We start from the raw sequence: 15,961 nt of genomic DNA, 5'->3' as shown, positions 1-15,961 counted from the left end.
ATATATACACATACAATGGGGACCTTTGCCAAGCATGCATTTTTCTATTGGCAATAAATAGGACTGTTTATCCCCAAGAGCAGAGCAAGAAGGCTATAGGAGAAATAGCTAGCAAACCTGTACTTTTGATTTTTGTTTTACTGAAGATGTATCTGAACTTTACACAAACAAAGTTAAACTCAAATAAGAAATGCACGTTTAAATTGCACTATTAAAATATACATGATAAATTAAAGTGTGTTTGTTACATTCAGAATGGTGCACCATTACTATCTAATAATAAAACATTGTTGTCACTGTAAACTAAAAGTCTAAGCCTTTCTGACTCCCCATTTTGACAACTCAGCCTACGGCAACTACTAATCTATTTTCTGCATTTATAGTTTCCTCTATCTGGAAATTTCCTGAAAATAGAATTACATAATAAGAGATGACCTCCATTTCAACTCTTTCCAAGGCCATGCTGACCTCATTCTTTGCTGAACTGAATACTATCTTTCTCTCTCTCTCCCTTTCTCTCTCTCTCCCTTTCTCTCTCTCTCTCTCTCTCTCTCTCTCTCTCTCTCTCTCTCTCTCTCTTTCTCTCTCTTTTTTTTTGTTTTTACTTAGTACTTCTCAAAATGCTCATACCATATGCCATTTATTTAAAATATTTTTTCATAATGCATAGACTATTGACAAGCAGGATTGGCTTTTTTTTCCACTTAATAACCTCGTCACTGACTCAGCATCTTGCAGACCCTCTTGTTACTGCTTCAGAGGTCCAGCATAGCAGGTACTTGTGATTCTTGTAGGCAAGCAATACATCAATCAGCAATCTGAATTCTATCCTGTCAGTTTTCATGGCTATTTCAACCTGGCTCTTTCTCCTAAAGATCATTAAAAATATTTTTTCCCAAATGGGGTTTAGCTCTTCACATACAATATTCCTTAGCTGCACTTTTATAAAATGTCATGCCAAGCCAAAAGTTACATAATGAAAGACACCCACATGTGTGATGTTCAGCTTCTGAATGATGTAATCAGGACATATTTTGTGCTCGATGATCTTCACCACGACATCTCTGAAAGCCCGGGTGCCTTCCTCCATGCATGGCCAGTACTCTGCACACTTGTTCTGTGGTTTAAAAAAAAAATCACTCTTGACTCCAAAATATCATAAAACAGTTTCTGCTTACTCCTAAAACATCGACAATCAAAAATCTATTCAACTGATATCCCCCCAAGCATTTGCAAATTATTTTAATAACATGCACTCTGAGCTGAAATATATCCTATTTCCCACTACGGTTTCTGGATGGGTTTGTCTTAGCCAATTAGCAGAAGGACAATCTGCCTGGCCATCAAAGTGAAGATGGTCACTTTCAGGCTCTGGTTTTCACTTCTCTCAACACTGTATTGTGTGGGTGTCCACTGTCTACCCAAGGTCAGTTTGCTGTGATCATTCACAAATAGTTGTGAATTTGGCACGTTGCAATGTACATAACTTACCAATAAAAGCCTCAAAATCAATGCACTTTACTATTACACACACCTCCCCCCCCCCACACACACACACAAACTTTGTATACAGATTTAGGTTTTCTACCTGGATGAAAATGTAGATAAAATGTTAACAAGATTAAAACAAAGAATTGTCTGTATTACTCATATGAGATGAAGCTCAGCATTTCCTTTCCCAAGTTCCAACCTCAGCCTTCTGGGCTCTTACCCTGTTTCCTTCTTCACATCGTGTGACCATGACAATAACTGTGGCTTTTTGTTCCCAGATCATCCTCCAGAAGTCATCCACCGTTTCATCCCGGGGTCCTAGAAGTTAAGTACAAGTTACAAGATGCTTTCTTAGAGATGCTGCAAAACCAGTTTCCAGGATTAACTGCAGGATTTGGAAATAAGTTACCTTGTGCAGCAATGTATTTTCTTGGTTCTTTGAAGCCCTGATCAAAACATACAAAGAAAAGAGAGCATTTATAGAAAACCTGTTCATGCAAAACTCTGAACCACAAGAAGTTGACATGGCTCTATCGTGGTTGTGAACACATCTGGCCATTTCGAGATCATAGTGGGAGCATTTAACGATACAGAGCAGGTTAGTGAGCATTTGCAAACAGCATGCCTGACCTACATAGATGTTTGCCACCATTTATAATTAGACTTCCTCTCCTCTGAGATGGTGAGGAATTAGCAAGATGAGTCCAGACTTTCCCTGTTTATAAACTGCCTGCCCCACAGTATCCTCTGCTATTTAAACCTTTTTACCAGTCATGGAGTTCTTTTTCAGAATTTTATTCAATTTCCTGCAATAAATTCCCCAGGGAACACACCTACACTTCGACTTATTAACTGTTACTGGAACATGCCTGGGATTCCCTGGAGTCCTTTTATATCATTCCAGATATGAAAAATAAAACATTCATTATCTGTAATGACTGCTTACTCTGCTCCACTGACTAAGACAAGGAGGCAGTGCAGACAGAGATAAAATATGCTAATTCCTTGCAAAATACTCTCAAGCACTTTACATTTACCTTAGTAAATAGGGAAATTCCGTAAGAAGAGTTAGTGTTGCTATTGCTTGAAATTTTGCCCATCAGGTATATGAATCCTCATTTAATTTAGTAAGTCTCATGATAGTATCAGTCATTTATTCATAAAGTCTAGGCTTGGTAGCTACAGTTTGTTAAGAGCCTACGTAGGAACTGACAAGATCTGCTTTCCGGATGGTTGGAGCTCAGTTAGAGAAACATAATTATAGCTCAGTCCTATCATTAGCATATATATTTGAACAGAATATGTAGGCTATTTATTTTTAGAGCCTACCTAAAACCTCACAAAATCTCTAACATTGCCGTATCTGCTCTGAGTTACATTCCTTTGAAAGAAAAGACACTTGGAAAATAAATCTGTGTACTCTAAAAAAAAAAAAAAACCTTGGTCACTTGGTCACCATAATTGTTGTGACTGCAGAGATCACTTGCCAAAAATCATTTAAAATGAAGGTGACCAATGACCAATGACTAACTTATTTTGGGAACCAACCTTCACATGTGAAAGTGTTGCTTACTACTGGAAACAAGCTTTACAGAGAATAAGAGTTTATATTATGAAGATCCTTCACAAATTCAGGAAAAAAATGTATCAAATCAGTTAGATATCAGGGCATGGTTTTCAGAAAGAATAAAAAAATATTAGGTACCAAACATATTTGATGAGAGACAGGTATCTTCAGAGACCACCTGGGGATGCAATCCCAGTCCTGATTCTAGAAAAACTGGAACTATTTTACCATGTGTTGTGGGAGTTGAACCATCCCTGCGTCTCAGAGATGAAGCCGACTTGATCATGTGGATGATTGTTCTGATGTGTTCTTGGATTTGATTTGTCAGTATTTTATTTAGTATTTTTGCATCAATGTTCATGAATAAGATTGGTCTGTAATTCTTTTCTTAGTAATGTCTTTCTGTAATTTGGGCATCAGGGTAATTATAGCCTCATAAAAAGTTTGGCAATGTTCCTTTTGTTTCTATTGTGTAGAATAGTTTGAGGAGTATTGCTATTAGTTCTTTGAAAATCTTGTAGAATTCTGAGCTGAAACCATCTTGTTCTGGGTTTTTTTGGTTGGGAGACTTTTGATGACTGTTTCTATTTCTTCAGCAGTTATAGATCTGTTTAATTTTCTTATCTGGTCTTGATTTATTTTGGCAAGTGATATTTTTCCAGAAAATTTTCCATTTCTTTAAGTTTTCAAATTTTGTAGAGTACAGGTTTGCAAAATATGACCTGATGATTCTCTGTATTTCTTTCATGTCTTTTGTTATGTCCCTCTTTTCATTTCTGAATTAGTTAATTTGGATATTCTCTCTCTGTCTTTTGGTTTATTTAATTAATATATGGAAATCACTGAAGATGATGACTGATAAACAGAAAATGCATTTAGCAAGTTGCAGTATGTTACCCAATAGCCATAATCACTTATGTGAATGACTTAACTCTGGAAAGCCATATAATATCTCAAAAAGTGACTTTATTAATGATTAAAACACAGATGTCAAGGGTATATGTATTTATGAGTGATTTAACTAGAAAGTATATCTGAATTAGTTTATTCTCTTATACAGATTTATTTGTAGTTGATCAAATTATTATTCCCAAATTTTATATTTGCCTGGAACCCTAAATGTGCTTTTAAATGAAAGTGGTGTCTTTGCAGATCTGGGAGTTAAAATGATGTCTTAGGATGCAATGACCAGTGTCCATATGAGTGAAAGGGGTGGGTTATGAAAATACGGGAGCTGAAACAGGCAAGAAGGACATGAGGTGGAGGCAGAGACTAGAGAGAGACAGTCATTAGTGAGCAGAAACAAGGATAGATAGAAGCCTCCAGAAGCAAAAGGTGGCCAAATAGGATTTTTCTCCCAGAGAACTTGAGTGAACATGGCTCTACTGATACCTTGCTTTGAAAATTTTAAGTTCAGGAACTCAGAGAATAGAATTATGTTATTTTCCTGGTACTAATTTATAATATTTTCCTATGCCAGATCTCAGAAATGTATATATGTGTGTGTCCACATATGTAAAAGAAACATTACTAAAGCTTAAATCGCATATCAAACCCCACACATTAATAGTAGGAGACATTGGGCAACAATAGGCAGGTCAACCAGACAGAAACTTAACAGAGAAAGAAGAGAACTAGCAGATGTAATGACTCAAATGGACTTAACAGACATCTACAGAGCATTCCACCCAAAAGAATATATCTTTTTCTTAGCACCCCATGGAACCTTCTCTAAAACTGACCACATACTCAGTAACAAAGCAAACGCCAACAGATACCAAAAAATAAAATGGAATAACCCCCTGTAACCTATCAGATCACCATGGTTTAGAGTTAGAATTTAACACCAACACTAAATGCAGAAAGTCTACAAACTAATGAAAATTAATCAGTGGTCAATTGAACCTACCCTGGGTCAAGAAAGAAAGAAAGAAAGAAAGAGAGAGAGAGAGAGAGAGAGAGAGAGAGAGAGAGAGAAAACTTTCTAGAATTAAATGACAATGAAGACAATATACTCAAACCTATGGGACACTATGAAAGCAGTGCTAAGAGGAAAGTTCATAACTAAGGGCCTACAAAAAAGGAGAGAAATCTCACTCTAGTGACTTAACAGCAACCTTGAAAGCTCTAGAACAAAAAGAAGCAGACTCACCCAGGAGGAGTAGATGACAGGAAATAATCAAATTGAGGGCTAAAATCAATAAAATAGAAATAAAAAAAACAATACAAAGAATCAAGGAAACTAAGAACTGGTTCTTTGAGAAAATCAACAAGATAGGCAAACCCTTGTCCAAACTAATCAAAAGGCAGAGAGAGAGAACATCTAAATTAACAAAATCAGAAATGAAAAGGAGATATAACAACAGAAAGTGAAGAAATCCAGAGAATCATTAGGTCATACTACAAAAACCTGTATTCTACACAATTGAAAAATGTAAAAGAAACAGAGAATTTTCTGGATAGGTACCACATACAAAAATTTAATAAAGACCAGGTGAACAATTTAAATAGACCTATAACCTGCAAGGAAATGAAAGCAGTAATCAAAAGCTTCCCAAGCAAAAAAAGCCCAGGGCCAGAAGATTTCAGTGCAGAATTCTACCAGAACTTCATAGAAGAGCTAATACCTATACTCCTCAAAGTGTTATACATAATAGAAAGAGAAGGAACATTGACAAATTCTTTTTGTGAGGCTACAGTTACTCTGATATCAAAACTACACAAAGACGCGACCAAGAAAGAGAATTAGAGATCAATCTCAGTCATGAACATTCTCAATAAAATACTGGCAAACCGAATCCAAAAACACATCAAAAAAAATCATTCACTGTGATCAAGTTGGTTTCATTCCAGACATGCAGGGATGGTTCAACATACAAAAATCTATCAATGTAATCCACCATATAAATAAACTGAAAGAAGAAAACCTTATGATCATCTCAATAGTTGCTAAAGAAAAAAAAAGCATTCAACAATATCCAACACCTCTTCTGATAAAGGTCTTGGAGAGATCAGGAATACAAGAACATATCTAAACATAATAAAAGCAATATACAGCAAGCCAGAAGCCAACATCAAATTAAAAGGTGAGAAAATTAATTCAATTCTACTAAAACCAGGAATAAGAGAAAGCTGTCCACTTTCTCCATATCTATCCAATATAGTTTTTGAAGTTCTGGATAGAGCAATAAGACAACAAAAGAAGATCAAGGAGATTCAGATTTGAATGAAAGAAGTCAAACTTTTGCTATTTACAGATGATATGATAGTGTATATAAGTGACCCCAAAAAATTCTAGCGGGGAACCCTTACAGTTGAAAAATACCTTCAGTAATGCGGTAATGTACAAGATCAATTCAAAAAATTCTGATGGAAGAAGGTCATTGGTTAATAAGAAACTGCCTTGGCCCTTTTGATAGGACAGCAGCTTACATAGGCAGAGTAGACAGAACAGAATGCTGGGAGAAAGAAGCTGAGTCAGGCAGTTGCCATGATTCTCCCACTCCAGACAGACACAGGTTAAGATCTTTCCTGGTAAGCCAGCTCGTGGTGCTACACAGAATATTAGAAATGGGTTAGATCATTTCTAGAAATAGAGCTAGCCAATAAGAGGTTAAAACTAATGGGCCAAGCAGTGTTTAAAAGAATACAGTTTCCGTGTAATTATTTCTGGTAAAGCTAGCCAGGTGGCGGAAAGCGGCTCGCCGCTCCTCCACAACAAAATTCAGTAGCCCTTCTATATACCAATGATAAAGAAGCTGAGAAGGAAATCAGAGAAGCATCACCCTTCACAATAGCCACAAATAATATAAAATATCTTGGGTAACACTAACCAAAGAAGTGAAAGGCCTGTTCAACAAGAACTTTAAGTCGTTGAAGAAAGAAACTGAATAAGTTGCCATAAAATGGAAAGATCTCCCATGCTCTTGGATAGGTAGGAACAACATAATAAAAATTCCTACCAAAAGCAATCAATAGATTTAATGCAATCCCCATCAAAATTCCAAGACAATTTTTCACAGACCTTGAAAGAACAATAATCAAGTTATATGGATCACAAAAAAACCTAGGATAGCCAAAACAACCCTGAAACTTATCCAAAACACTAAAGGAACATCCAGAGGATTCACAGTCCCTGACATCTAGCTCTATTATAGAGCTACAGTAATGAAAATAGCTTGGTATTGGCATAAAAACAGAGATGTTAACCAAAGAAATCAAATCAAAGACCTGGATTTTAATCCACACACCTATGAACACCTGATTTTTGACAAAGAAGTTAAAATTATACAATGGAAAATATAGCATTTTCAAATGGTGCTGGCATAACTGGATGTCAACATGTAGATAAATGGAAAAGATTTATATCTATCTCCGTGCACAAAACACAAGTCCAAATGCTTTAAAAAACCTCAATATAAATCCTACCACACCGAAACTGACAGAAGAGAAACCGGAAAGTAGCCTTCAATACATGGGTACAGGTGACTACTTCTTATATATAACACCAGTAGCACAGACAATGAGAACAACAAAAAAATAAATGGGACCTCTTGAAACTGAGAAGCTTCTGCAAAGCAAAGGACACATTCAATAAGACAAAAAAAAGACAGCCAACTGAATGAGAAAATATCTTTACCAACCTTACATCAGACAGAGGACTGATCTCCAAAATATATGAAGAACTCAAGAAATTAGACATCAAAATATCAGATAATCCAATTTTAAAAATGGGGTACAGAACTAAACAGAGAATTCTCAATATAAGAATCTCAAATAGCCCAAAGACACTTAAATTAATGTTCCACATCCTTAGCCATCAGGGAAATGCAAATCAAAACAATTCTAAGACACCATCTTATGCCAGTCAGAATGGTTAATATAAAAACACCAACGATAGTTTATGCTGGAGAGAATGTGGAGTAAGGGGAATACACCTCCATTGCTGATGGGAATGCAAACTTGAAAATTCACTCTGGAACTCAGTATGGCAGTTTCTCAGAAAATTGGGGATCAACCTATCTCACAATCCAACAGTATCACTCTTGGGCATATACCCAAGGTATGCCCAATCATATTACAAGGACATCTGTTCAACTATGTTCATAGCAACATTATTTGTAATAATCAGAACCTGGAAACAACCTAGAAACCCCTCAAACAAACAATGGATAAAGAAAATGTGGTACATTTACACAATGGAGTACTATTCAGCAGTAAAACACAATATCTTAAAATTTGCAAGGAAATGGATGGAACTAGAAAAAAAATCCTGAGTGAGCTAACCCAGACCCAGAAAGATGAACCTGGTATGTACTCACTCATAAGTGGTTACTAGCTGTAAAGCAAAAGATAATGAGCCTATAGTCCATGAGCCTAGAGAAGCTAAGTAACAAGATGAACCCTAAGAAAAACATATGTGGATTCGCCTGTGAAGGGGAAATAGAGAGGATCTCCTGACAAAATTGGGAGCATGGGGATGGGAGGAGAGGGGAGGTGGGAATGGAGGAGGAGGGGAGAAGAAGAGAATTTGAGGGAATGCGACAGTTGAGATGGAAGAGGGACAGAGACGGAGAGCAAGAAAGAGATATTTTGATTGAGGGAGACATTGTGGGGCTGGCAATAAACCTGGCACTAGAGAAATTCCCAAGAATCCACAAGAATGACCCCAGCAAAGACTAAGCAATTGAGGAGAGGGGGCCCAAACTGGCCTTGCCCTGTAGTCAGATTGATGAGTATCTCAAATATCACAATACAACCTTCATCCTGCAACTGATAGAAATGGAGGCAGGGACCCAGAGCAGAGCACTGGGCTGAGCTCCCAAAGTCCAGTTTGAAGATGGGGAGGAATGAGAGTATGAGCAGAGAGGTCTGGATCATGATGGAGACATCAAGCAGCTTGCCTGAGCTGATAGGAGCTCACCAACTCTGGCCAGACAGGGAAGAAACCAGCATAGGACCAAACTGAACTCTCTGAGTGTGAATGACAGATGTATGGTTGGGGCAGTCTGCTGGGCCACTGGCAGTGACACAAGGATTTATCACTTTTTGGCTTTTTGGGAACCCATTCTTTTTGGATGGATACCTTGCTCAACCTAGATATAGTAGGAAGGACCTTGGACCTTTCCCAAAGCAGTGTGCCTTGCCCTCTCTCGGGGGACAGGGTGGAAGAAATGGGAGGAGGGGAGGAAGTGGGAACTAGTATTTGTGTATAAAATAAAGAATAAGATGGCTTGTTTTCTTTAAAAAAAATAAAAAAAAACTATGAATCCATGAGGACTCACCTCTACCCAGAAGAAAAAACTCGGTAGAGTGGGTAAGGAGATGTTCTCAGCCATACATATGTGTTTCCCAACAGTGTAAAATTCTTTAGCTCACAGGAAGCAAGCTTAATTGAAAATTATATAAGCCAAATTTGTAAGTGTTTTAATAAATTCTGTCTAGATATTTTCAATTTGGATAACTACACAGGAGATGAGCAACATCAGTGGAGAAAGCAGCTACTACAGTGCCTTGTAGAACAGAAGCACAACAGTTTGGAGTCAAGCAGACCTGAACTGCAGCTCAGTTAAAACCTTTACCAATTTCAATAGTGTCTTAATAACTAAAGAACCCGGGCTTCCCATCCTCATCTATCTAGAGGGCATAGTGTACTCAGATGAAGAAATGCAGAGTTCTTATGAGAAATGTGTACAGAGAGTTTAACGCACAGCAAAGAGCAGGTTTTAATCTTGGCTAAGAAGAAGCACTATTTACTTCTAGCACCAGCAAGCATATACATAACTATTTTTGCAAACATTAATGTTTTTATTGTAGGTGTCAGTGTTGTTACGGGTTTAACTGAAAATATTTCTAAGAACTTCCCTAAAGTTTTCCAGAAACAGTGAAGGAACTCACTGGAACACATACATACAAAGAAAATGAACATTTCCAGCAGCCAAAAGAGGCTATAAGGTAATAGCATATTTACTCACGTCAATGTAGCTGGCATTTATGTAGGTGGACCCTGCATCTCCATTTATTTCAGAGAGTTCAACACGGTTGTAATCATCTGTTTAAAGAGAAGAACACTTCAATATTGAAATACCGAGTAGTCATGCTGTGTCAGCGTACCGAAGCTCAGTTCCCTACGTGCACTCACAGGGAAGGATGTCAACATAACGGTTCTTATTCTGGTTGTGGGGTTTCCGGGCATCTTTGATAGAAAACTTGCTGAATACCCGTGGAATGCTCTGAAAGACACAAGGATTCTTGGGGTTACAGAAGATTCTGAAAAGAAGACGGAGAAGGAGGAAGAAGGAGATGAAAATAGAGGGAGGAAGGGAGAAAGGGGGGAGGGAGGGAGGGAGGGAGGGAGGGAGGGAGGGAGGGAAGGAAAGAGGGATGGAGGAAGGGATGGATGTTAAGTTAGTTTCTCCTTTGCCAGTTGTCACTGGAGCTACATGAGGTAACTTATAAATAAATCCTTTCTACTGACAAACATACTAAATAAAGTAGCTGAAATTAATTTTATTATGTATTTTTCAAAAAGCCCACATCTTTCCTATAAAATTAATGACAGATAAATTAAATTAAAAAATAATTTCAGAAAAATGTCTTAATCCTACATTAAAAATATACAATAATCAATGTGACACTCAAAACTTTAGTTCATGACTGATCATTAGATAGCCATATAGAACATAAGAACAAAATGAGCCCAATATGTTTTGTGACAGGATTTCATAATCAGTTACAATGCACTAAAACATTATACTATGATGTTTACTAGTTTTATATTGTGAATGATCTTGCACCCTTAATGAGTCTCTCATCTGTAAATATTGCAGTAACTTATGTCTGTATTGTATTACTGTGTTCTGTGGATAAATTATTAAGGCAAATGGTTGTGTAAATATACTTAACATGTAATCATCTTGATGACTACGTGGAATTTCTTACTCTGTACGATGGTGACACATACCTGAAATTCAGCCAGAAACAGTCTTCCCTCATCAGCAATCTTTCTTTTATACGTTTCCAACAAAACATCAGCATGAATTGGCTCCACATCCATCAGTTGCTTTTCCTCATCTATAAACAAGTTAGATTCAAGACCAGTGTTGTGTCTGTCTCTCAGATAAGCACACATTAATAGAATTTACAGCTTGAACTTAATCCTTAACAATTTTCTTCTCTTCATCTTTGTGGTAAATTTCATTCCCATGGAAGTGTTTGCTTATAAATTAATGGCTTTTAAATCTTGCACGTAAATCATTTTCTGACTTTGTACTATTCTCTTTACTAGAATGAGCTTCTCCTTTTCCTATGCCTAGGTAAAAGGCCCCTAAAAATTTTTCACTATTGTTAGACATCCATGATTTTGACTGGTTACATGGAATGGATATTAATTGACATTTTTCTATATTCCATTATTATGATTTTTCTCATCAACATGCTAAAAAGATATTCACCTAGCAGCTCTATCCCCATCCTCCATTTTTAACTTTTGTGCATTATTACAATTATACGGATGATAAGAGAAAGTGATTAATATTTTTCTCTTCATCATTCATCTTAATTTTGTTACAGTATATTATCAAACATATTATATTCATCTTTTGTATCTCAAGAATACTTAAAAATACCTTGTGAAAAAAACTTTTTATGATTTAAAGAGTGTAGATGGGTAATTTTTATTTTTAAGTTTTCTTATGGTTTTCCTGGAATTGGGTTTCTGGAATAAAGTTTGCTTCTGGTTTATTCGACTTTGGTGGTTTGTGTGACCTCCCCTGTACCCAACATCTTAAGTAGTGGAAATAAGCTATTTTAATTTTTGTAAACATAGTCTAAACATCTTTAATGGTTTTTTCCTGGTTCTGTCTTTAAAGCATAAAGAAATTTTATAAAGACTGGAAGAAGGAATGGCCGTATTTTATATATCGTCCATCTTATTTATCATTGTGCCTTCAGTGGGAGGATCCACCATCCCACTCTGGCAGAACCTGAAGTGATTCCACATCATTTCCTCACTATAGAATATCATCTGCTCTCCCATTCTTCCTTCTTTGCTAGTTTGTCTGAGGTTTCCCAGCAGTCTTGGGCAACTGAATTCCTGCACCCTCCACAGGCAACTTTCTATCATTTATCTTTATACAGAACTATGCACATTACCCAGCTTAACGTTTACCAGACTCTTCCTACTCATCAATAGACCTGGCTTCTTCTATTAGAAATCCAAACCTTAAAGGGCAGAGACCATGGCCTGTCACTATGGTCCTCTCAGTGCCATGGATAATATTTGTGATACCTTGAGGACTTCACATAGACGGCTACTTTTGCAGAAACATAAATTTGCTTCAGAATTTGTCAGTGGACAAATTTCAGGTTTGATTTTCTAATATGCACAGCTCTTATTTAAAATAAGAGATTGTAAATTTAGAAAATAAATCTCAATGGTAAAAATTATTTATACTCACCCCTTGTAACAAGTTCTTGTTGTTCATCTAAATTGCTGTGAAAATAAGAAACATGGAATTCACTCGAAGATCAACTTAACTGAGCAAACACTGTTTTATTGATGTAGTGAGTGACAGGAAAAATAGAGGTAAGGAGAAGAGAAAAGGGGGTAGGGAAATTAGGAAAGGGGGGAAAAGAAAAGGATGTAAAGTGGGAGAGATAAAACAAGAATTTGGGGAGACTGAAGAAAGCAAGTGAGGGGAGAGAAAGTAACCAAGGGTTGCTTATAAATTTCAGAAGGATGAGAATGAGTCAAGAGAGTCCTTCTAGTTTTCAGAAATATTTATCTTCTTGGGCAAAAAAAAAAAAAAAAATGAATACACTTCCCAGAATGTCCCTCCTTTTGCATTTGATGTCCTCAGATTACTTTCATCTACTGAGAATTAAAAGAGAAGGTATACCTTCTTTCTTCTGATTAGTATCAAAACAGGCCTACAATATCATTAGCAAATGTAGTGAGTATAAGTACTTGCAGTTAGCCAATAATTCCATGTGAAGTCATGAACTGAAGTCTTCTCTCATTGCTTGGTCAATGCATTTTGTATTTTTTTTTTTTGTCTTTTCTTTTGCTTTTTTTTTTTTTTTTTTTTTGAGCAGAAGGAGAGAGAGCACGAGCAAGGAACTCAGGACCATGAGGGGTGCACCCACACACTGAGACAATGGGGATGTTCTATTGGGAACTCACCAAGGCCAGCTGGCCTGCGTCTGAAAAAGCCTGGGATAAACCCGGACTCGCTGAACATAGTGGACAATGAGGACTACTGAGAACTCAAGAACAATGGCAATGGGTTTTTGATCCTACTCCACGTACTGGTCAATGCATTTTGGACAACAGCTTGTGACATTATTACAACCACTATTACCTCCTAATTCAACATTGTCTCTTACCTGGATCTTTTCCTACGCAGATCATAGATTTTATACAGAACAACAAGCAGGGCTATTGCTGTCACAACAATCAGAAATATCAGGAATGTAATCAGTGCTTTAGAATTATCTAGAAATAAAAAGTGACACACAAGAACTTATTAGGTCAAGTACTTTGCTAGACAGTGTGACTGACCTTCATGAACTAGAATTTTAGTATTTTTCATTTATGGTAAAGATTCAAAGCTAAAATTTTAGAATAAGATAAAATACATTAGATAGAGTCTTGCTTGTGCAGTGATGGGCTCTGTTATTTCAACATTCCCAAGGCATTTATATTTAAAGAGACTAATTAGAATATAGATGAGCACTTGCATTGCTTCTCATTAAATACTGTACTTTTGTAGAAAACTATCATTTAGATTTAATTCCCTTTCACAGTCTCATTTTAAAGGGATCAATGAGGTAATGTAGTTATTACAGCTTTCAGAAAGAAACTCCTAGTTTACCATTGAGCACAGAAGTGGGGAGCCTCCTAAGGGATTCATACAAGCTTCTACCCCAGAAAGATAAATCTCTTTCGTGCTCATTGGGGAATAGAACCAATTAACCAAGAGACAAAATTTATTTCATTTGACAGGGAGGATTAACACTTTCCCTAGTTTGAGTTTTCACAAAGAATCAATGTGAACCACACGCCTACGGCAAGCAGGATTGGCATCTTTACCCTGGGTCACTTGCCATCCTTTTCATGCCCACAATGGAAAGATAATAAACCCATGCAGTGACATCAAGCTTTGAGTCCTGGAGACAGGCTGTTGGGCTTCCATCTTAGTTCTTACTTCCTGGAAAGGAATTTGGCCAGAATCCTATTATCTTTGCACCTTAGTTTTTTAATTCCTAAAATGAGGCTAAATGGTGTAATTCCCGTAAATGATAGACTGTGAATAGTGTAGAGAAAAGTGGCTATCCACAATTTTCCAGGCCCCAATTTTAATGCTTTATTGTCTATAATGATACTGTAGACACGTAAGGTATCTTAGAAAATGAAATGTCATCAGCACACACACACCAGTAGCACAAATATATGTTGAACATCACAGATTAGAAAGCAGTCCCATTTAAAAGAACTACCAAAAATATCTGTCAGCGCAAATAAATATTCTAAAAATTTATAGTAAAGACATTCATTTAGTGACTAAATTATCAAATCTATTAATTTCATTTTATGACACTGTATTTTAATGTCTTTACTTGGATTTTTTAAACTTGCAGGTATTTATATAATGTGTATAAGCAACTAAGGAGTCAGTCTATAGATGCAAAATAGCACACCTTTGCTCAAACAAATGCATACAGATAGAGGTGGGAAAAAATAGGGCAGGATGACTTACAAGATGTTGATTCAGTGTCAACAATTGCTTCTCCCTGATACTCTCCATTGAAAAAGGAGACCTAAATTTCAGTTAAAACGAAAAAAGAAAGAGAAAGAAATTCAATTTTCTCTATAAGTGTTCATGGCATGTTATAAAATGTACATTATTTCTCATAAATGCTGCTTGTTTTCATTAAAACCTCCTGAGTAAAAGCTGAGACTTTACAGTTATTTCATTGTACACAGTCAAAGAGTTTGAAAGGGGTTGACCTCCCTTAGGAATGGCATCAATAACAAATGGAAATGGAAGAACACAGTCCAAGAAATGAAACCAGAAGGAATGATTTAAAGTTATAGTAAATAGACAAAAATAACATTGTCTATTAATATGCTAGCAGGCTCAAGTTTATTTTTAAAGTAAATCTTTATTTACAAGAATGGGGTGTAGAATATGCATGTTTTTGAAGGTAAAGACATGGACAAATTGCAATGTGGAAATACTTAGCATAAACACCTAGAGCTCATAAAATTTAATACAAATAAAGAAAATCAGCTTGATCTAAACAGAAACTGAAAGGGGTGCTGAAACAAGACTACTGATGCCACATAAATTATGCAAAAATATGTCTGAATGACACCATTACAATGAGCTGACATGATGTGACAACCATGGCAATCATTCACAGAAGCCTTCACTCTCTATATATGTGAATATAGGATTTCCCAGTATCCATAAACCAGATTGTGTCAATTACCTTTTATAAAGTAATATAATTCACAGCAATATAATTTTAAACTCCACAGATATAGATATAGTACAGATAAAACTGCTTGCTCCACAAGCCTGACAACCTGAATTCAATCCCTTGAGCCCATGGTAGAAGGAGAGAATTGACTTCCCAGACATGTCCTCTAACTTCCCTGTATGTGCACTATAGCATATAGTGGCCACGTCCACATATGCATGTGCCTTCATTAGACAAACTAAAACTGATGAAGAAAATCTCCTCCAAGGAATGGGATCATCGCTGTGATTCACCTGAGCACATGACCTCACTTCTATGGAAATAGTTTGTGAGAAGATAGAAGAGTTTGGAGATTCATTCTAAAGATGGCTGAGGATGCTTTAAGAAGAACATAATACATAATTCTTGTAGGAATCA

General features: G+C 36.5%; 1 protein-coding gene across 9 annotated transcripts in view; it reads right to left on the bottom strand.

Annotated features, from left to right (window-relative positions):
• The window catches only part of Ptprc (protein tyrosine phosphatase receptor type C), a 106,400-nt gene that overhangs the window by 17,393 nt on the left and 73,046 nt on the right, over positions 1-15,961 (bottom strand). For all 9 annotated transcript variants that reach the window (XM_050151632.1, XM_050151636.1, XM_050151634.1 and 6 more), the window contains 9 exons: positions 14,818-14,878; positions 13,445-13,553; positions 12,517-12,551; positions 11,022-11,131; positions 10,200-10,290; positions 10,033-10,109; positions 1,901-1,937; positions 1,712-1,809; positions 992-1,117 (listed from right to left, as the gene is read on the bottom strand). In XM_050151632.1, the coding sequence (XP_050007589.1) occupies positions 992-1,117; positions 1,712-1,809; positions 1,901-1,937; positions 10,033-10,109; positions 10,200-10,290; positions 11,022-11,131; positions 12,517-12,551; positions 13,445-13,553; positions 14,818-14,878 (744 nt within the window). The remainder of the gene's footprint in view (positions 1-991; positions 1,118-1,711; positions 1,810-1,900; positions 1,938-10,032; positions 10,110-10,199; positions 10,291-11,021; positions 11,132-12,516; positions 12,552-13,444; positions 13,554-14,817; positions 14,879-15,961) is intronic.

The sequence above is a fragment of the Alexandromys fortis genome, unplaced genomic scaffold, assembly GCF_014885135.2.
Source record: "Alexandromys fortis isolate MF-2015 unplaced genomic scaffold, M_Fortis_MF-2015_v1.1 scaffold_71, whole genome shotgun sequence".
Classification (NCBI taxonomy): Eukaryota; Metazoa; Chordata; class Mammalia; order Rodentia; family Cricetidae; genus Alexandromys; species Alexandromys fortis.
The sequence above is the reverse complement of the archived record's forward strand: the minus strand, read 5'-3'. Positions and strand labels throughout refer to the sequence as shown.